General features: G+C 43.9%; 1 protein-coding gene across 1 annotated transcript in view; it reads right to left on the bottom strand.

Moving 5' to 3' along the window:
* The window catches only part of KATNAL1 (katanin catalytic subunit A1 like 1), a gene marked incomplete at both ends in the record, with an annotated part of 32,438 nt that extends 9,799 nt beyond the window's left edge, over window positions 1–22,639 (bottom strand). The window contains 5 exons of the mRNA XM_082007075.1: window positions 917–1,022; window positions 1,527–1,651; window positions 7,232–7,400; window positions 10,328–10,488; window positions 22,478–22,639. Of these exons, the coding sequence (XP_081863201.1) occupies window positions 917–1,022; window positions 1,527–1,651; window positions 7,232–7,400; window positions 10,328–10,488; window positions 22,478–22,639 (723 nt within the window). The remainder of the gene's footprint in view (window positions 1–916; window positions 1,023–1,526; window positions 1,652–7,231; window positions 7,401–10,327; window positions 10,489–22,477) is intronic.
* Window positions 22,640–23,440: the final 801 nt, after the last annotated feature.

Here is a 23,440-nt window from a genome sequence, read left to right as displayed (position 1 = left end):
ACAAGATCCAACATATGCTGCTGAACCAGCATACTAAGCCACAGAAACTACTCACGTACACAGCATTCCTTACACGTCATTGCCTTGCAGACTCAGGATAACAATTTGCAACAGTCTCAAATTGTCTCAACAACAGTCTCAACAGTCTCCCCAGTAATCTTTCTCAGTAACCAGAAAGCCCTCGTGTTGTGACCAGTTATTCCCAAAACAAGTGTCAATCCATCCCACAACAAAAGCAAGATGATTTTATTTTCTGTTTAGAGAAAATAAATCTTCCTTTTTAGCTCTAAGCAAGGTCCAGATTGTGCTCACCTCTGGTCCATCAGCCAGGCCAGCTCAGTCCTATATCCCTTCTATCGCCCCACTCTCCCACTCGGAATTTCTCCCACTCCAGCAGTAACTATGTCCAGCTGCAAGTGTAACTGCAAAGCTAAATCATCACTTAGATTAGGCCGCTCTCTCCTTGCTTCCTTGCACCATCCAGCCTGCAGTTTGCAGTCTGAGTGAGAGATAGTTGGCACATGCAGAATAAAACAGTCTAAGGACTGCTTTCCTCCATGAAGTGATGAAGAGTGGCCACCATAATACTAAGCAGAGCTGCCTATTAAGAATTTCTGCTTCTGTCAATACACCCTATATGCTTGCTCACATGTACAGGCTGACACATAGAAAGTATTATAATGTCAACAAGCTACGACTGAATTAATACAAAAAAGAATTATTATTTACTGTAAAGCCTGCATACATTTCCATCTGTTTTTTACAGTGCATTTTACATAAGAGGATTTCATTAACAAATTCCTGATCTTTCCCATTTGCCTTTTTAGCTTTCTGCTACAGGCATCCACACACATTACAGCAGCAGACATATATAACTACAGCTTGCCATTTACTAAAACACCATATAAATTCCCACCTTCCAAGGTCTTCTGATCCCTTTGAAAAAATCAGGCATCCACATTGGAAGAACAACAGCTTCTCTTAATAATTTCTTGGCTTCTTCCAAATCCGCTATGTCATCCCTGTGCAAGATGAAGAAACTTGTATAAGATTCCCACACAACAATATTTCTTCTATTTTTATACAAGAAAAATAGCAAAGCTTTTCACTTAGTACTATCTCTTTAGCATGCCAGTATATGCCTCATGAGAGCAGTCCTATAATCCTGTGACCTAAAATTTAATCCACTTTTGGAAGGTAGGGAAGAAATTATTTTCAACTCAAGTTACCCAGAGCTGCTTAATTAAAAATTGTTCTGGACAATGTGAACATCAAAATAGTATCTTTAAAGATCTCTAGAGTGTACTTTCATTTCAGCAGTACCTGTAATGGATGTACTGCACATAGTATCAGGTAGCAACAAAAGCTTATCTGTAATCAAATTAATAAACTGTTAAAACCAAAAGACCTTGTTTTGCTTATCTGTAGAAGATTATGATAGCTCCCTGTTTTAAGAGTTAGAAGGAGGATAATTTCTCTCCTTCTCCATGCTAGCAAAAACAACTGAATTGAGAAAATCCTCATACCAATGAATGCTTGGATTCCTTGATACTATGTCCCTTTCAAGAGCTTCAACCAAGTCTTTGTCGTAACCCGCTCCATCAAATTTTGAAATTTCCCCATCACCAACTTCCTGGGGTATTTTCTTTCCCTAGAAGTGAAAGTCATACAGGCTCATAAAGACATTATTCTTTCAACATATCCTTTACTAGCAATATATAGCAATATTGGCTGGTTCACCTCTGTAGAAGCCACAAGGAGCTACCAAGCTTTAACACAGCTATCTCAGCACCACGATGGCCAACAAAACCAACGTGTTCACATCCTACACTCCACAGAGTCCCCAAACACCCGTGGTTGCTTCCACCACACCACCACCATGCTTCCTTTGTAGATGCAGCTCACAGTGATAAAACCCCATCACATCAGAGTTCACTACATATCACAGTGGGTGGGTGGGTGGGTGGGTTGGTTAGTTGGTTGGTTGATTGGTTTTAGAGCCAGACTCTCTTAACAGTGTTAAGCCATGCTTTAGACAACTGACACACTTCCTGGCCAGCAAAATGCACAAATGCAGAAACAGCCTCACAAAGCAGGCTGCATCATGACTGAATGCCACATTAATTCCTGGCTGAAGACCAGAGCATCCAAAGCATATTTTGAAGATGCTACACCTGCCACACTACCTGCCAGAGCTAAACAACTGGCACCCCTTCATCACTGAAGACGAACACAAAAGCTCTTACACCCATTGTCTTTGATGGAGGAAAACCAGGAAGATTCTCTCCCCTTGTTTAAAGCCGTCCTGCCCAGCAATTTCTCCTTTCCTCAGCTGCAAATTACCTATTTCCCACCTCTCATTCACAGGCCAGCTCCATAAAAATGCTTTCAGTAGGTCATATTTGTTTAAGGGCTGCAGCAAAAGCCCTAAAGAAGCTCCCAAGTCACCCAGGCTTCTTTGAACTACAATGATTTCTGCAGCATGCCAATGCTCATTCAGCGACCAAGCCAGACACCGCCTCTGCCCCAAACGGCCTGGAGTTTCTGGTTAATACTTCCACAGTGCCGTTAAGCTTATGGGGTTGAAGTAACATTTTCCCTTCGAGGCATCAGGGCTCACGCTCCTCCTCTCCTTCTTGAGAAGGAAACCGCTTCCCCTCCCAGCTCAACGGCAGTGTTCAGCAGTGCCTGAAAAGCAGCTGTGCTGTTTTAACGAAGGAGGCTGCGTAGGGAGCTACTTTAGGACTCTTAACTCAGCTTCTAAACACTATCAGCAGCCAGTTAAAGAATCCCAGCTGGCTGGACAAAAGCAGCCTAGGCAAAGGCAGGCTGCGAGGCAGCTGGAGACACACAAATAACTTTGCAGTGGAAAGAGAAAAAGGTAGCGATTACACCCCTCCCAGTTGCTGTTTGCCCACGAGGCCTGTGAGGGAGCAGTTTATCTTCCCACTGTTTTTATTTCTGCTTCCAAGTGAACTCTGTGTTGTTTAGTAGTCCCAGATCAGTTTTTTGCAATGGAAATAAAGCTGAAAGTTGTGCTTAGACAAAAAGCTGGTGTCAAAAATGTAATGGTCTGGCATAAAAAGGAAACGGAGAAAAAAACCCTGTAGAGTTCAGAAGATTTCAGGAGAGAAAAAATTAAATCCAAATGTAACCATAAAAAAAGAGACAAGGGGGAAAAAATGACAATGAAATGAAAGGTATTTGCTGTCCGTCTTTGCTACACACTTCTGTCCTATCCCTCTGCAATGGACTGGCTGAGAATTTGTCTGCACATCTCAAAACAAATCGTATGCTTTGCTTTTCTCTGGGTGAAACAGAGTTAAGCCGGGCTTTAAAAAGCATGGGAAAGGCCGGGCGGATCGCTGCAGCGCGCTGCGGAGGAGGCCGGAGGGGCAGCTCAAACCCCCGGCTGGCAGCTCGATCCGCCTGCTCGTTGTGCCAGAAAGGCGGCGAACGCGCACGTCAGGCCACGCAGGCGACACCGGGCCGGGGTGTGACGCAGCTCAAGGAAGCGGAAAAAGAAAATATAGAAATGAAAGAGGAAAGAAAAGCCCGGAGGGCGCCGGCAGCGCCGCTGCAGCCATGGGGCGGCAGCGCGGCGGGGCGGCAGGATGGCAGCACGGCGGGACGGCGGGGCCTGCTCCTGCGATACTTACTTCTCCTGGGACCGCTATTTTTCCTGCTCCCTGCAGCATGGCTTGCTAACAGAGGGAGAAGGGTGGCCATCTGGGAGATGTGCTTTCGGCATCACCTTGGCTATCGTTTTAGCAACACTGAATGTTTCTATGTTGGGGGTTTTTTTTCGGTTCCGGAATTAAACCAAGATTTAAAGTATTTACGATTTTCACATGTAATAAGATTATTAATGTTGGTCCCAAGTTGGTCCAACGTGCAATCCTCAGTCAGCAAGTGAGTGAGCAGAGACTAGAAAAAATAATTTAAAAAAAAGTCACCTGAATCCAGGCAGAGGAGTAAGCACAATTTTTTCAAGTCATATCCTCATCTCTCCTTGTGGTATTACTTTCCCAAGAGCTTTAAATAAAGCTGCTGGGATGGCTTCTCTCTAAGAGGGTATGCCAGCAGACAGGGGTATACAGGACTGCAGGACACTCCTCCCACCCAAGTCCCCTTGGCAATCCCATCACATAACCTTCTCCTCAGCCAGCCAAATTCTGACTTAAAGACATTTAGAAATTTGCTGCGCTTTCCATCAGGAAGAGCTATCATCGGACCTGCACTAACCCACTGGAACAAAAACCTTATTTCCAAAATGAATGCATTTCTACTCTTCTACTAAGTTCGTGCATTAGTTTTGTCAGTTGTTTCATTGATGTGTCCACCACCCTGATGTACTTGCAGCATATGTCTGCTCTGCTTTCATTTACCAAACCAAGTCTGCTCTTGGAACACAAGCTGAACACAATTACTTGGTCACTTTGGCAACCTTTTATTTTTTTCCTCCCTTTTAATAGTAACACATCTTTCTTGAGCATAGTTGTAGAAATGCATGCAAAATACTCTGGCTGCTGTCTCACAAGGGCCTCCTATAACACGGCATGGGTATCTCTTCTCTCTGCTCGCAACACCCCAACAAACTGAGCCTAGGATTTCATTTGCATTCATTTCCATGGCAATATCACACTGCCACCTTACACTCAACCTCAGACAGATCAATCACAAAGGATAACCCTGGATATACAAGAGAGAGGATAATCTCTCTTCCCACACCTCTCGAGTGGATGGACCGCAAGACAGGGACTGGAGCAGCAAAGTCCCTCCCACTGTAAGAGAAGATCAGGTTCAAGACCACCTGAGGAATCTGAACATACACAAGTCTATGGGACTTGATGAGATACATCCCAGAGTCCTGAGGCAATTGGCTGATGTAGTTGCCAAGCCACTCCCCATGATATTTGAAAAGTCCTGGCAGTCAGGTGAAGTCCCTCGAGACTGGAAAAAGGGAAACACTGCACCCATTTTTGAAAGGGTCAAAAGGAGGACCTTTGGAACTACCAACCTGTCAGACTCCCCTCTGTGCCTGGGAAGATCATGGAGCAGATCGTCCTAGAAGCTATGCTAAGGCATGTGGAGGACAGGGAGGTGGTTTGAGACAGCCAGCATGGCTTCACCAAGGGCAAGTCCTGCCTGGTACTGGTACTGGTGGATGAATAGAAAGGATAAAACTGAAAAGGAAGTTAAACCTATTTCCATGCCTGTGTGTAAAATATGGAAAGTTGCATTAACTTCTTTCACTTCTGATGCCTGGCTACATCCTCTTTCATTCAAAAATTTTTTTGAAGGAAATTCATGGATCCCTTTACAATCATCATATAACATGTGAGAATTTGTAACCTGGGGTGATTTTTGCATATATACCCCAGACAAAGAAAGTAAAATAACCACCGAGTAGCTAGACAAAGGGGACAACAAGAGCACATGTATTGGTATTTTTTAATAGACATATTTCCCGTCTGCCACCTAGTGACCAATTTATTCAGATAAAAGTAGTGTTTAAAATGTACTATACTAAATGGAACACCTTCACGACTCTTCCTCCGCCTCACAGCAGAAGTGTTGGTAATCACATTACTCCCAGGGACAAGTATTGTACAAGTCATGTTGTTGTGGGCTCCTTATAGTAGAGCCCCATAATGCTCATCACCAGAAAGCTTCGAGAGCAGAGTTCACGCTCATTAGAGCTAAGACTTTGAAGGCTGCCTTACACAAGCACATCTGGTGAACCTGTCACACACCACAGCTCCAACTCCCCATATAGCTGGCAGAACTGTAAATAATTGCACAGATCTTCACAAGCTTTTTATAGCTTGCAGGAAGCACACTTCTTATTTTAAATCTTACTGATCCAGGGTAGAGAGATTTCTAAAATGCTTGATCTGTGCAGTCACTCAGTGGCACCGCTGAAAATCTGCCTGGCCCTACCTACTGATGGTAATAAGGGCTGGGATTACTTAATACTTTCCCTGTATATCAGAAAAGCAATTCATGATGGAAAAAGCATATCTTTGAGTTCTTTCTGCCCTGTGAAGGAGTAAACTGTAATAGAAAGGCCACAAAGGGACTAACCAAATTCATTTGGAAGAAAACTGGCCTAAATATTTTCTTATTCATCTATCAAGAGCTGTACAATACCATATGCCCCCACAGGAAAGGGCTTCTCGTATCTCTGTCTGTCGGGAAAGTAAAGCTGCTTCTGTACACTCTCGACTTGTATCATTTATACCACAGATTCCTTGTGTTCCTGGCACTGACTCCAGAGTTAAATTTAAAAATGCAAGTATCTCAGAAACAGCAATTTTCACATAGACATTTTTTTCAGCCACAAAACAGCCCTGCCTTTGACATCACTACTTGATAGTGAATCACTGTTTCCTTTTCTTTTACTTCAGCGCTGCTTCTTTTTCATGGGTCTTCAGAGGAAAGAATTTCCAACTTTTTCTAATTTATTTCATCGTTTTTATTTTTAAAATGAAGCCATTCCAAGAAGCATCTTCCTAAACACTGTAAGAAATACAAAACCCTTTTCATAAACTAAAGAAAATTAAAGCAGCTACGAGTTTACCTTTACTATGTCTCCCTCACATAATTTTCAAATATGTAACTTCAAATAATTTGGCACAGATTTACCTAGCATCAATGCATTTACAGAACTGTCCTGGACTTCTAGGCATACCTAAATTTTACTATGGTATGACATAGGCAATGGTACTGTGGAAGTCCATTCATAATGCTTGAAGTCTAGTCTACTGGTCTCACTGTTGCACTTTTTACATGGAAATCTTTACAAAAGTCCTGAACTGTATTCCTTTTTATATGTATTTAAAAAAAAAAAAAAGAGTGGGGGAGAAGGAGGCAAAGGGGCTTTACTGACTGATTAGAGTGAAGCCCATGGTCTAACTGAGACGATAAGAAACCCCCAAGCAACAGGCCACCATGCTACCTCCCTATCAAAAAATCTCAAATCAAGACAGAGCAAACATGACAGAACTTTCCTTAATTTGGTGTCATTATTACTAAATATCTCCATGATACATGCTATGTCCATGAGGCAAGAGGAGAGCACCAAGTTGTCTTGCAGAGGATTACTGGGGCTTTTTATTTATTATTATTATCTGTATTAAATAACTAAACCTGAAAATGCTTTCCTTTGCCACCTTTGTTATGTTTGCATCATAACACCCCTACCATCACGTTCTTTCCCATTTCTTACCTTGTCATCTCTTCCTCTAGCTCTAGATTCCCTTTCACGGCTGCCTGCGGACTTCTCGCCCTTGGACACCGCGTGCGCTCTGCCCGCTGGCCCACGGGCCTGCAGTCCTGGTGATTCTTTCCTCAAAGGTTTTACTTCTCGGTTGGGACGTTTTATCTGAGGTGGAGCCCTGACAACAAGCAACCACAACAAAAACATGCTAAAAACAGCAAAAAAAGAGCAGCATTAAGAAGGAAGGATTCTAATATTTCATTAATCCCCTTAGTGCATTATTACTAAAGCTGACAAGTCCCTGAGTCTTATCTCCCTATATCTGCAAATCCAGCAACATATTTCTGGTTCTGTCTGACACCTGAAGTAAGAAAAAAATACAAAAGGGAAAAAAAGTTTCAACAATGGAAAAAAAGAAAATTTAACAATGCTGCTACTACTACTACTACTCAATACTCCTAACCAACCTTACAACAAACCAACATGCATGTAACAAAAGAGGAAATAATTTAGTAAAAGTCTCCAAACTGTAGTTTCCTCTGACTCCAAATCAGGAGATTCTATTAGGCTACATTCATATGCACACGGTCTACACAACCAGATGATATTCCTGGTTAAAAAAAACAACCAACCAACCAAAAAAAAAAGCTGGCTCATAGCTTTGAGAGGCCCCAGAACAAAGGAGGGAGAATTTTAAAACAACCCTCCTGCCTCTGACTTCAGTCCCCTGTGTGAAAATGTCAAAAGGTAAAACTTGCCTAGCAAGCAAACGCAAACAGAGCCGAAGTGCAACCACCTGTACTTGTGTGCATCACCCACGATGTCAAAGAGAACTCAGCAGTGGCATGAGGAGAAAGAATTTGGTTTTAAGTCAAGGTGTCACAGTCATTTTGCTCTAGGGATTGGACTTGAAATACCAAACTAAAATAAATGGCCACGAATGTCACACAACTTTAATTAGTGTCCCCTATCTTCTACTGATTCTTGTTTTGAGTAACTCAAAATTTGCTAACTCCAAAAACAGTTTCCTGGAATAAGGTTTCAAAAGAGTACATGTGTAAACACACTGCCGGATACAACTGCTACATTTTGTTTTGTATACATTTTCATCAAACTTAGCAGCATTGAAGAGTGGCTAATTTTCCTTACTTATTTGCACAAGATTTAAATTTCAGCTTAAAAAAGCAGGTGAACTATTGGGCCTTTACTTCTAAGAAAGATAAAAGAATAAATACATCTTGCATTTCATATAACATTACCACAAAAATTCCGATAATCATTTCTATTACTTACAAAAGCAGTCAGCTTTAATATTACTTTACACTTTCATTCTTAAGGTTTTTTGAAAAGACGAAAAGCGAAGGTCCGTTTGTTTGATAATCATAAAACACATAAATTTACAAATAAACTTTCTTTCTGTTAACCAAGATCTCTCATTTTACTTTGTTCCTTTGCTTATGTGAATATGCACACATTAAAATTATTTGCTACTATAACGTTAGAAAATTGTTGGCATGATAAATGTTATTCTTGTTTTTAAATGGGATTTGTTGTTTCCAAAAACCTGTGTCAAGCTCTATCAGGGTGAAAACAGGGATTTCAGAAAATGCACAAGCATCTATTTTGAGAAAACTATTAGCTAACTGAAGTTACCTTAAAAGTGGTTACAGAAGAGAAACAGCACGTATAACAGAACACGTTTAGCAATAAAACTAACCAACAGATTAAACACAGGTTGTGTTATCTGTAGCTAGGGAGCAATTTCAAACCACCATGTCACAGAATCAGAGAATCACAGAATCACAGAATCACTAGATTGGAAAGGACCTTCAAGATCATCAAGTCCAACCATTAGTCCAGCGCCACCATGTCCCCTAAACCATGTCCTGAAGCGCCACATCCACACGTTTTTTGAACGCTTCCAGAGATGGTGACTCCACCACCTCCCTGGGCAGCCTGTTCCAATGCCTGACCACCCTCTCAGTGAAGAAATTTTTCCTGATATCCAATCTAAATCTCCCCTGGCGCAACTTGAGGCCATTTCCTCTTGTCCTATCACTAGTTACTTGGGAGAGGAGACCAACACCCACCTCACCACAACCCCCTTTCAGGTAGTTGTAGAGAGCGATAAGGTGTCCCCTCAGCCTCCTCTTCTTCAGACTAAATAACCCCACTTCCCTCAGCCGCTTCTCATAGGACTTGTGCTCCAGACCCCTCATCAGCTTCGTTGCCCTTCTCTGGACACGCTCCAGCACCTCAACATCCTTCTTGTAGTGAGGGGCCCAAAACTGAACACAGGATTCAAGCTGCGGCCTCACCAGTGCCGAGTACAGGGGCACAATCACTTCCCTACTCCTGCTGGCCACACTATTCCTGATACAGGCCAGGACGCTGTTGGCCTTCTTGGCCACCTGGGCACACTGCTGGCTCATGTTCAGCCGACTGTCAACCAGCACCCCCAGGCCCCTTTCCGCCAGGCTGCTCTCTAGCCACTCCTCCCCAAGCCTGTAGCGTTGCATGGGGTTGTTGTGGCCAAAGTGCAGGACCCTGCACTTGGCCTTATTAAACCTCATACAGTTGGCCTCTGCCCATTGATCCAGCCTGTCCAGATCCCTCTGCAGAGCCCTCCTACCCTCCAGCAGATCAACACTCCCACCCAACTTGGTGTCGTCTGCAAACTCACTGAGGGAGCACTTTCAAGATCTTTCAATGTCTTTCAAGATCCTTCAGTTCCAGCTCCTGACTGACTCCTCAGCCATCAATGAATTCAACCGCTTAAATACACTGAAATGGAAAAGTTTTCTCCCTGTACATGAGAAAGGCAACTGTCACCAAAAGCCCACTTACCTCTCCTGCAGACTCTATTTGCAGGCACTTAGCTAGTCACTTCTACAAGAATAAAGGAGTGACTTTCTTTAGAACTTCAGCAATAAATCCAACTGTAGTTTAATTACTTTTTTCCCAATTAATTATATTTATTCTTTATTACAAATGACTAAGGGGTAAATGAAATGTGATTTTCACATTACAAATGCATTCAAAAAAGAACATAAAATTATGGCAATGCAACTGTATTCCACTCACTCTGCTTGAGCCTCTCATTACCTGTGTTCAGCTGGAACAGGAGGGGGCCAAACAGCGGGATCTCTAAAAGGCTCGTCTTGACAGGATACAGGGATATCTGCAGGTCTATCCATTTTAAAACTCTCTAAAGTGTTGACAATGCTCTTAACTTGTTCATATTCTTCAACTAATTCTTGTCGGACCTTGAGAAATACATACATAATTTAAAAATTGTTAGAATTCAACCTTTTTTTTTAAAAAAACATAGAAAGTATCTGAAAATATACGCTACCCTCAAAAGCAGGGACTCCCAAGTCTTTCCATTCACAAATCCCAGACCTATCAGGCTGACAATAGCTCTTTAACAACAGTATAAACAACTGAATCTCTGTTGAGTTCCTCCTCCTGCTTTTCAATGTCATGACCAGACATGACTGCTAACCCATGGACCACTCTTCCATAACGTGTGCTGATGCTTAGATTTATGTGTGTATGCTGACACATATGCATTACATATATATACTTTCATACTAGTAAGGGTGCTGTTGGCATATCTTTAACATATTTGCTACTATTCTGGCATAAAAGAACTTATCTGATTACAGTCTCCAAGGTCCTACTTATAAAACTGGCTAAATCATTAAACTTTGTAAGGGCCACAATATCACCATAGACTCAAAGCACAAGCCAATTCTTTGGTGGATTGCAAAGATTAGCACAGAAAATGGGAACTTTAACACCCTATAGCATAAGTTCAAATTATAAGTAAAGCAAGTAAAATAAAAATGAGAGGAAATTATGTCTCAGAAAGAAATCAGGTTGCAGAATTATGCAGCTGAATTTTATACTTGAAGTTTCTATTACCACTAGTCAGAGAATTAGAACTACTGCCACAATTTCAAGATTATTTACTTGAGATTTGTTCATTTCAATTTCCTTCCATGAAGCCTAGGAAAAATAAAATCTCTCTAGAAATTTGCTAAGTTTTCAGTGATATGGCTGTTACAAGCTCAAGTTTTGTATGCTAAGGTCACAAGTTCTTAGTACACACCAGCAGCCAAAAACTGCATTGTACATTCTTGCTCAGAAGCACAAGATTTCAGCGCATTAGCTTAAGATGTGCTAGGACTCACCCGAGTCACTTGTATTGCATCCTACCAGTCTTCCACCTATCACTCAATGATACTTTCTGTCCTATGGGATCAACCTCCATGCTTACTTTGGTTTTTATCTGCTCGAGGGTCATAACACCCAGATGTCACCTCTTCACTGAAGTGTTGGTGCACAGCTAAAACTAATTCATGCATTGCTGTGCAGGTCTGGAAATCAGTATTGGCACTCTGCAGCAAGGATTATCTCAGGCCAGTGTGAATCTTGCCTGTTACAGGCTTGCAGCTGGAGCTAAAGACGTCCTGAACCATTCCATCCACTGGAAAGGCACATAGGCTCTAAAAGCTCTTGTGAAGAAACACTACGGTGAGGATATTTGCAGGCTGCCACCAGGCACGCTACTGAGTGAGCCTACAACTAGCATACACTGCAAGGCCAAATCAAAAGCCAGATCTGAAGTCAGCTTAAAAGAAAGCCAAGGAAAGACACCAGGCACCCAGCTGTGTTCATGTCATGTGTCCACGTGAAAAAAAGCTGGGAGAAATATTGCCTGGGAATGCTGCAACCAGGCTTCACTTGGTGGCAAACAGAGGAAGCCAACTGAGGACAGTATCAACAGATGTCAATGATGTTGCCTGAAATCCAGACTCTCTCTGCTGTACAGATTCTGAGTAATTGAGAGGATCAGGAGAATGGTGATCTGCAAATCCAGCCTGTCTCCTGCAGTTATAACAGCAGCAAATCAGGGAACTAGTATTAAACAGCATCACATCTTATGGCTGTTCTTCCTAATGCTGCTTACTGGTGAAAAGATGTGGCCACTAGCCTGAGATCTTCCCATCTCCCTGTGTGCTTGGAAATGAACCACGTTGAGCACATGCAGGGTGCTGTATCTTGTCAGCACACTTTTAGAAGTCTGCCTCTTCCAGCCTGATTTTCACCTACTCATCCCATTTCTCTCTCACACTCTCATCTCCCCTCTCAGAATGGCATCTTTCCTCACCCGCCCCACTCTACATATACAAAAGAGTAGCAGCCCCCCATTTTTGGCAGGGCAGCTTGAAGACAGAAAGTGCTATCTGACATAACTGTTTGGTGGGTAAGGTATATAAAAGAATGAACGATCAAATTGACAGCACTCAGTAACAAACACACCCACCTTTCCTCTTTCTTTGAAGCTACAGTTCTCCTAAAATACTACCAGGTACATCCCAAAGCAATGTATCATTCTGCTCTGTAATATATTCCGGGAATTTTCCCATTACAAGGACAAATTATGAGATTTCAGCAGCACAAAGAAATTCCTCTCTGGTTTAAAACCCTGTTTAAGAAGAATGTATGCGACTGTTGTCAGCAAGACACCAGTAAGGACAGAGGCACAGTGAAGGGTAAATCCCCAAGGCCCTGCAGTTCTTGCAACGCTGCATTTACTTCACCAGAAGCTCTATGTGCATCTGTACAAAAGAAGCCTTAGATACGGGAAGAACTTGATCATTTCACAGGGCAAAGCAGCCTTCTTGCTCATTCCAGATGGGGTAGCTCTATCCTTCCAAAGACACAGGATATCCAGCTCAGGCAGGATTGCTCCTGCCCTGCTTTCCTCTCTTTGCTTTCTCATCACACAATCAGCAGACACATCCCCCAGTGCAAGAACTTCCAGCTGAGTTACAAATGTGATTTATTACTAACTTGGTTCCTTCAAACTGTCTAACACGCATCCCTCCTGTCCAAAAATAAATCCAGCCAAACAGCTGCTGTGAGGTACAAAGGAATGATACAGCATAAATCCTCCAGGGCACTGCTCCAGGAGAGACAGCCGCTTCTACTCCAGCGCTCCAGGAATACAGACAGGATCCCTCCTATCAGCCTTCCAGCATACGCGGAAAAGTTGCTGGGAAACAACTTGCTAAAACTGTGGGCTGGAGTACTGTCATTCAGCTCTCTGGAACAGCAAGGAGGATGGTATCTGAAAATTAAAAGAAAGTGAGCTTTTGATGCCTTGAAAGCTGAAAATGGGACTAACAACTGCTGTCTGTCCCTTAGCCAGACCTGAGCAGGCCAAACTCTGAAATACATCCCCTTACTGCTTAGTCAGCACCAGGCAAACCAACCAACAAAACCCCTTCAGGTTGGCAACGATGAGGTTGCGCTAAGAAGCCCAAAGGCAGTCAAAAAGGACTTGAGAGCACTGGGGCGACTGGTCAATGGAGCGGGAGCGCAGGTAGTGTTTTCGTCAATCCCTTCAGTGACAGGGAAGAACGCAGAAAGGAACAGGAAAGCACACCTGATCAACACGTGGCTCAGGGGCTGGTGCCGTCGTCAGAATTTTGGGTTTTTTGACCACGGGGCGGTTTATACGGCACCGGGCCTACTCGCAGCTGATGGAGTGCAACTGACGCCAAGGGGCAAAAGGATTCTTGCTCATGAGCTGGCAGGCCTCACTGAGAGGGCTTTAAACTAGATTTGGAGGGGGGAGGGGATAAAACCGGGCTCACTAGAGTTGAACCTAGGGGGAGGTTCAACGTGCCAGAGTTGAAATCGATAGCCCAGCTCAGGTGCATCTACACCAATGCATGCAGCATGGGCACCAAACAGGAGGAGCCATTGTGCAGCGCGACAGCTATGACGTAGTTGCCATCACAGAAACATGGTGGGATGCTTCTCATGACTGGAGTGCTGCAATGGATGGCTATAAGCTCTTCCAAAGGGATAGGCAGGGAAGGAGAGGCGGTGGGGTGGCTCTGTATGTTAGGGAGTGTTTCGATTGCATAGAAATCGAAGATTGTGAAGACCAAGTAGAGTGCTTGTGGGTAAGGATGAGGGGGAAGGCCAATGAGGCAGATATCCTGCTGGGAGTCTGTTACAGGCCACCCAACCAGGATGAAGAGACGGATGAGACATTCTATAAGCGACTGGCAGAGGTCTCGCATTCGCTGGCCCTTGTTCTTGTGGGGGACTTCAACCTACCGGACATCTGCTGGAAGCATAACACGGCAGAGAGGAAACAATCTGGGAGGTTCCTGGAGTGTGTGGAGGATAACTTCCTGACACAGCTGGTGAGTGAGCCCACCAGGGGAGATGCCTTGCTGGACCTGCTGTTTACAAACAGAGAAGGACTGGTGAGAGATGTGGTGGTCGGAGGCCATCTTGGGCTTAGCGACCACGACATGATAGAATTCTCGGTTGTGAGGGAAGTAAGGAGAGGGGTCAGCAAAACTGCTATCATGGACTTCCGGAGGGCAGACTTTGGCCTGTTTAGGTCACTGGTTGAGAGAGTCCCTTGGGAGACAGTCCTGAAGGACAAAGGGGTCCAGGAATGTTGGACAGTCTTCAAGAAGGAAATCTTAAAGGCGCAGGAGCAGGCGGTCCCCATGTGCCGTAAGAAGAGCTGGCGGGGAAGGCGACCGGCCTGGCTGAACAGGGAGATTTTGCTGGGACTCAGGGAAAAGAGGAGAGTTTATCACCTCTGGAAGAAGGGGCAGGCAACTCACGAAGAGTACAAGGATCTTGTTAGGTCAAGCAGGGACAAAATTAGAAAGGCAAAAGCCCAGCTAGAGCTCAGTCTGGCCACAGTCGTAAAGGATAATAAAAAATGTTTTTACAAATATATTAACAACAAAAAGAGAGGCAAGGAGAATCTCCATCCCCTACTGGATATGGCGGGGAACATTGTCTCCAAGGACGAGGACAAGGCTGAGGTACTTAATGCCTTCTTTGCCTCAGTCTTTAATAGCCAGTCCAGGTATCCACAGGGTATTCAGCCCCCTGAGCTGGAAGATGGGGATGGAGAGCACAATGTACTCCTCATAATCCAGGAGGAAGCAGTCAAGGACATGCTAAACCACCTGGACACCCACAAGTCTATGGGGCCTGATGAGATCCACCCGAGAGTACTGAGAGAGCTGGCGGAGGAGCTTGCCAAGCCACTCTCCATCATTTATCAGGAGGTCCCAGAAGACTGGAGGCTTGCCAATGTGACGCCCATCTACAAGAAAGGCCGGAAGGAGGATCCTGGGAACTACAGGCCTGTCAGCCTGACCTCTGTACCAGGGAAGATTATGGAGCGGTTGGTCTTGAGAGTGCTCACAGGGCATCTGCAGGACAACCAAGGGCTCAGGCCCAGCCAACATGGGTTCATGAAAGGCAGGTCCTGCTTGACCAACCTGATCTCCTTCTATGACCAGGTGACCCACCTAGTGGATGAGGGAAAGACTGTGGACGTTATCTACCTGGACTTTAGTAAAGCCTTTGACAGCGTCTCCCACAGCATTCTCCTGGAGAAACTGGCGGCTCGTGGCTTAGACGGGTTTACTCTTCGCTGGGTGAGGAACTGGCTGGATGGCCGAGCCCAGAGAGTTGTGGTGAACGGCGTTAAATCCGGCTGGCGGCCGGTCACAAGCGGTGTTCCCCAGGGCTCGGTTCTGGGGCCGGTCTTATTCAATATCTTTATTGATGATCTGGATGAGGGAATTGAGTGCTCCCTCAGTAAGTTTGCAGATGACACCAAGTTGGGTGGGAGTGTTGATCTGCTGGAGAGTAGGAGGGCTCTGCAGAGGGATCTGGACAGGCTGGATCGATGGGCAGAGGCCAACTGTATGAGGTTTAATAAGGCCAAGTGTCGGGTCCTGCACTTCAGTCACAACAGCCCCATGCAACGCTACAGGCTTGGGGAGGAGTGGCTAGAGAGCAGCCCGGCGGAAAGGGACCTGGGGGTGCTGGTTGACAGCCGGCTGAACATGAGCCAGCAGTGTGCCCAGGTGGCCAAGAAGGCCAACAGCGTCCTGGCCTGTATCAGGAATAGTGTGGCCAGCAGGAGTAGGGAAGTGATTGTGCCCCTGTACTCGGCATTGGTGAGGCTGCACCTTGAATACTGTGTTCAGTTTTGGGCCCCTCACTACAAGAAGGATGTTGAGGTGCTGGAGCATGTCCAGAGAAGGGCAACGAAGATGGTGAGGGGTCTGGAGCACAAGTCTTATGAGGAGCGGCTGAGGGAAGTGGGGTTGTTTAGTCTGGAGAAGAGGAGGCTGAGAGGAGACCTTATCGCTCTCTACAACTACCTGAAAGGGGGTTGTGGCGACGAGGGTGTTGGTCTCTTCTCCCAAGTAACTAGTGATAGGACAAGAGGAAATGGCCTCAAGTTGCGCCAGGGGAGGTTTAGATTGGATATCAGGAAAAATTTCTTCACTGAGAGGGTGGTCAGGCATTGGAACAGGCTGCCCAGGGAGGTGGTGGAGTCACCATCTCTGGAAGTGTTCAAAAAACGTGTGGATGTGGCGCTTCAGGACATGGTTTAGGGGACATGGTGGCGCTGGATTAATGGTTGGACTTGATGATCTTGAAGGTCCTTTCCAACCTAGTGATTCTGTGATTCTGTGATTCTGTAATGTACTCAAACAACAGGACCACAAAAAAAAACCCCAAAACCAACAAAAAAACCCCAGCTGATAAATTCCTAGAGGCCTTAAAGAAACCCCGTCAGATGAAATAGGTGCAGAAAGCTTCTTGCAGTTGAGAAACAACCCAGACGTGAGCCAGGACGGGCTGGACCATAATTATGGAGGTGACCGAGCAGCGTCTGTGAGTGATCAGTGCTACTGTGAAGCAACCGTGGAAGGCTGCAAACAGGCAACTCACTGGTCTGGACTCACCCAGTCTCTTTGCCCCCCATCACACCCTCCCCTTGGGTGCCAGAGCCCTCAGGGGTCTCCAGCTCAGGTTGTAGAGAGCCTGAAGAAAGCTTGTAGTCATTCATGTTTAAGATGTTTCAGGAGACAGCGTGGGCCAAGTTAGCAGCTCCCCACTGCCAAATAGAAAGACTCACTTTTCTCCCCAAGCACACTCTGCCGCTGCTCTTCTGGATTCAGTTCTGGCATCTCAATACAGTAACCCAGCTTGGTAAAATGGCAGAAAATGAGCCTAGGAGGGTAAAAAGAAAATAAAGGACACTTTTGGTGGGTTAGCAAGCTGCACTGCTTCGCTAGCCTGTGATCAGGTGAATCCCAGGACATGGCAGGGTGCAGAGGAGGGAGAGAAGCTAGTGCAGCTGGAAGCAAGCCTGGGTGGGGAAGAGCTTGGCCTCTCTGGGCACGGCAGGGTGTTAACTGAGTTCAGCCACTGTATGAAACTGCCAGCTCCCCAGAGCCACGCTCTGGTACACCAGCCGCCCTACCAGCCACATCACCTCCTCCGCAAGAGCAGCAGGGGGTGGCCCCACAGCTTTGTTTTGACATTCCATTCCTAAGGATTTACAGTAACACAGCAGAAAACACATCTTAACGTATGGGGTTAAAGGACAGTGACCAAGAGTTGAGTTTACTCTTTCTTAGTGGTAGTTCCAAAAACCATTTCAGAGAGTTCCTCTGTATTTCACAACCTGGCAGCTGTTGTACGTTTGGCATTGCCAGCTTCTATTTGCTATGCTACAGCTTGTACTTCTACACAACTTTCCATAGCAATAAGCATGGGTATTTGTACCTTGGTAAATACAAATAATGTGTGGGGTTGTTGTTTGGTTTTTTTATTATACCGTGCTGGAACAAAACCAAGCAAGTTTCTATAGAAGTGTTTTCCAAACCTGAAATTACTGTCTGCAATTAGCATTAGTTTTTCAACTGGGTTCATTTTAAAAAAGTGAAAATAACAATTCCCTAAACCATATCGCAAACAGACACCCTGTAACCCAGTATGATCCCATGGAGTCAAAATATAGATTGTGTAATCACAGTTCTTCATGAGTTATCTGCAGAATATTCCTTAATTACTCATGAAGTAACCTACAAAGTGTTAATAAAACAGGCATGAAGCAAAAACATAAGCACAGATTGACTGAAATGTGTTTAAAAATTTTTTAAAAGTAGAAATCATACTTTATTCTTTAAGCAAGAATACAGTGCACCTAAGCACCTGCTCCAGCGACCATGGTCAGCGAGGGTGCCTTTCTGGCTGCTCCAAGTGTTCTGAGAATCGCTCAACTCATGCCTCAGCTCCAGCTGAGGCTTCTGTGCTCTTGGATACTGTGGAACATAGAGCACGCAGTGATAACATGCAGCAGGTTTTGCTCAACAGTCACTGGCCTTGTTGTAAGCCAGTCCTATCTCCCGGGGCCATGCTCCGCTGTCATTCTGCAGCTGCTGAACTGTCACTGAAGCAGCCCTTTCCTGCAAACCAGCTGTCTCATAAGAAGACTGCAACAGCCAAGAAACTCTCTCAGAATAAACAGGGGGAATGTCAACACAAGTAAAGTTAACAGTAGCAGTCATGAGGGTAAACCTACCTTTTAGTGTTGCTAAGTAGAAAATGAGTTGCTTCTGATTTTGAATCTTTGCAGTCCCAGCCTGCATGTACATGGATGAATAAGCCTACAGAGCAGCCAAATCTCAAAGCACAACAAAGAAGTAACTTTTTCTTTTTCAAATTAACTTGGAGGCCTAGGAGTGAGGGTAAGAATGGAGTTACACTCAACCACCCAAGAGCAAGCTGGGAACTCCCTGGATGCAAAATAAATAAGGGTCTCGAGAGCAGGTCACCCTTGATATCCCCAAACCAAGCTAGTTATCAGATGATCAATGAATTTTCCAAAGGGCCAGAGGAATTCTTATGTTGTCACACTGTTGCTTTGATGGACCCTCCAGGACACATCTTTTGCCTTTTTGAAGTTGTGCAGGTTGTGCCAGACTAATAACACAATCCCTCTCCCCAACTCAACGCTGATTTTGAAGTACCAGAAGCAGCATTGCATCAAGTGGAACTGAGCCAGTCAGTTGTTTCCAGGGGAGCAGATGATACATGTTGACATTCTTCCTCCTAACTATCAGCACCAAGCACAAGGAACCCTTGAAATCAGGGTGCCCAGTTGCAAAGCTGAAGGTGTCTGACTGTGTGACATGAAATACAAGCCACCAAGTACTTGCACAGAATATCATTCTGTCCAGACCAACCTGTAGAAATTTGAAAACAATGACACCTAAGCAAAGAGAGGTAGATCAAGAGTATTTGGGAGTCTGACCCAAAATCCCAGCTACTTCTGGTTCACCTCTGCTCTACATTGCTCAATAAACTGCCAGAAAAATCCCGTGTAGTACACAAGGCAACAAAACAGATCCACCTAGCGTTGAGATATGTATTCAGGATGGGAATACAGTGGCACTGTAGAGAAGTGACCAGACAGGGAGAACAACAGTTCATGCAACAGGTACAAGTTGCTCAGTTGCAGAGCCACAGCTGTAACTATTCTTTGTGATGTTATTCATATGAACATTCCTATTTTATGAGGGACCATGTATGCAAACACCTGAAACCGAGTTCACTGCCTCAGAAGTACCAGGAGGACAAACACCCTGTTTGTGCGCTGCACATGAACGTACAGAAGGGAAGGGTATGCTTCACACCGCCAGATCCCCTCAGCATCACTGTCCCAGGAATCCTTCAGGAGGTTAAAGACTGTGCATGTGCATGCAAACAGTACACCTCAGAGAAGAACTGGTTTAAGTAACAATCTTCTCCTTCAAGCACTTAATCTACATGGATTTTCACACTGCGGACTGCTCCAAACAGTAAAAGGTCTACCTACCCAGCGTCTGCTAGAGACTACTAAACTCCACCTCCAAGAGGTACAAGTGGTATTATCCTCCTCAGATTCCTCAGAGGGTGGAGAAACTGAAAAACCTAAAGAACATGCTAGTTCCATATGCCAGAGGAGACAGAATTTCAGGCAAAAATCAATTGCATTCATCCCCTTAACCATGAATCTAAGGGTTGCTTTGCTTCTCATGCCACTTGCAAGAAGCATACAGGTATGGGAATGTTTGGCTTCCGCCCATTACTGGTACCCAAGTGGGTTAGACCTGAATTTTGATAAAACTTATGTAATGTGTATAGCATAAGTCTTTCCTGAGAACTATCTAAAAGGAATATCTAAATACTATTTTAATATTGTGAATGAGTGTTTCTTGTGATCCAGCTTTTGGTTTAATTTTTTCAGAACAGGCTGTCTGCCCGTCAGCTACTGAACGTGGTGCAGTTTGTATGTAGCTGCTGTTGAAGCTGGAAAACAGTGCTAACATCCAGATCATCGGAATCCCTCTTAGTCTGTCTCAAGGAGTGAGAAAGCACAAAAATTATTTATTAAGAGTGGGTAAGAAAGCAGGTCTATCTCTATAGGTCTCACCAAACCATTCAAGTGTAGGTATGGAAACGCTAGTGGTTCCAGGGCTGCATGGTTTGCTCAGGGCTACATCATTTTGTTTCCAGTGCGACAAGGAACCCCGTAAATGAATGAGAAGGCAAACAGCCTGGGGATCTGGGGATGAAGAACTTTTTTTTTTTTAAATCACGCTTCCTACTTTTTGATGTTTGCCCCTGAGCTGAGACTGGCACCAGTAATGGCAAAGTGATAGTGTGATAAAGCTCATCTGCCACCGCTGTGTTGGGAAGTTTCAGAACTAACATGAGCACACAGCATGACAGACACTACCCCACCTGCTGCTGATCTTTCTGGGGACAGCTCTCTAAAGCACTTATGGGACACTGCCAGGGGCCATTCTGTCTTTACCTAAAAGGGATAATTTCTGAGAAGGTGCCAACTTCATATCCTCTGCTAAGGAGCCAGCTGCCTTCCCCAGGGCATAATCCTGGAAATTGTGTTAATGGTCCTTTTTTACTTGAGGCTCGTCTCCAATGTACAGCACGTATTCCATGGTGCACAGGCTTCTCCGAAGCAGTTCAAACAACACACACCATCACAAGACTTGGAGTAACCTTCACAAGATAAAAGCTGCTAAAAGTTTAATGGAAGAATCAATGTCATCGGAGGAAACACCAAATACTAGGAGTGAAGGCAAAGCAGCGATGCAGCTGCAGAACACGGGAAGCCTCATGCTCTACCTTCATGTCAGCTACATGAAGTTCATCAGGAGCTAAGGACATGCATGGGGCATGAACACATATCAGCATGCCTTGGGGTGGGGAAGAGCTTGAGTACAAATACTTGAATGTGAATATCTCCTAGAGAACATTCAGCTTACTACACCACCAGGAAAGCTAGGCACTATGACTGCTGCTTGTACGCGCACATGCTTTGCCGATAAGCTCTTAATAAGCAGACAGACTTCTACAGTTCTATGATAAACACCTATAAATAGTACTGTCATTACAAAATGATTGCTAACAAACAGTGTCGTAGCTGTCAGTACACAAAATACTCTATGTTAGCATCAGACGTTTCAAGCACAACACCGTAACCAAAGCATCTGCTGCAATAAAAAGGAAAAATTTGCTTCTGTTTTTAAGTGACATCATTTAAACATCTGATATTTAGAAAAACTTTTTTTTAAATCATCTCTTCAGCTACTTGTTGCAAAAGATATCTTTTATAGCAACTATGTTCTTCTTTCAAAACATAACATTTATGCAACATGAATTCTTTATTCTGGAATACACCTTTATTTGTTTATCCTCCAATTTATTGTTTTTATGGAAGACATTTTGTACACTGAAAAATGAGATCACAAAATGTAAAGAAGACTTAAATACTGAAAGTGCTAAATGAGGGTTCTTGCATCTCACCCGTGGATTACTTCCTTGGCTTCAACAGTACTCTGCTTAGCAGGGAGATGCATGTGTGCAAGACTCAGGCTAAGAGTATTACTTGGAGTTCTAGAAACCTGATCCAAATTTACACACTGTAGCATTCTAGTTAACTGCTACTCAGACAACCATTCTAGTGATGCTAACCTATCCACTCACATCTTAGTTTACTGGACATTAGATGGTCAAAAGATAAAACAGCAGAAGGAAGTCCTCAGCAAAACAGTTTTTCCAAAGTATGCAATCACACCCAAACAGACCAGTGATTAGCCAGACATCCTAGGTGAAAACAACAAAAAAATTGATTCAGTTAGAACCAAAGAATTCCTTTTGAACACACCACAAAAACGATTTTCCCATTAATATCAACAAAATATTGTAAAAGAAATGTTGTAAACTTAACTGAAATATGTCCTCTACATCTTAAAAGGTTTGGGAAGTGTAGTGTGGTTTTCAAATATCAAGTAATAGAATAAAGGCAACTTTATTTCACCCTACCTGTTGCCATTTGCCCTTAATTGCTGGATCTCTGATCGACTGGCAATGTCTCTGGATTTGCTGGATGACACCCTGATAATATACCATAGAAGAGTCATAATTCCCAAGGAGTGCATATTCTCTTCCTTTTTTGGCATTATCACAAATCTCTGCTAAATTCATCTTTACTTCGAAATCTAAAAGAGAACATAATCATCAGAAAATGAATTTTACATGCTGTAGAATAATTCAGACTGTGACACTTGAGTTTTGTTCTTTCTCTCATAGTTCAGTCGTGTCTTTCTGCCCCCCATCCTCATCCAGTCCCCCTCTTTTTCAAACATTTAGCTCTGAAGTTATCTCTTTACTAGACTAAGGTTTGAGATCATGAATCATAACTCTTTTATAGTGATAAAAAACACAACTTCTTTGCTGCCTTTGGCCCCAAACCTGTTAAATTAATGCAAGAAAATTAAATGCCCTGCCTCAACAGAACCTAAGAAGCCAAACTTTAATTTGTAGATCACCACAATATATTAGCAGCCACCAACCCATGAATCACAAATCACACGAGGCATTAAATTGCTTTTTATACTGTTGCATTACATACAAGCCTAAATGTGCCAACCAGCATCAGGGAAGTCTGCACTTAGCACTTTCAAGAGCCCTCACCCTAATGAGATTACGATATGGTTGAATGACAGCTCTACTACAGACAAAGTTGAGCGCCTCATTCTGTTTAAATATTCTTTCCATGTACTCCAACATCCACATGCTGACTTGGATTTTTTTATTAAATTTAACATGTCACTTTGGGATTTATGGGAGAGTTAGCAAACCAAACTTACTTCCTTACAACAGTGATTCCCAAAGTACAACCTTCCCGTAGTACCCAAAACAATTTAAGATTTACAGATTTTACTAACTTTTTTATACAAGTAGTATCACAGCATGACTTCAAGGCAAACCCATAGTCCAACTTTT

Source organism: Phaethon aethereus (assembly GCF_964289735.1).
Source record: "Phaethon aethereus genome assembly, chromosome: 1".
NCBI lineage: Eukaryota > Metazoa > Chordata > Aves > Phaethontiformes > Phaethontidae > Phaethon > Phaethon aethereus.
Note: the sequence above shows the minus strand (reverse complement) of the source record. Positions and strands in the feature narration are given on the sequence as shown.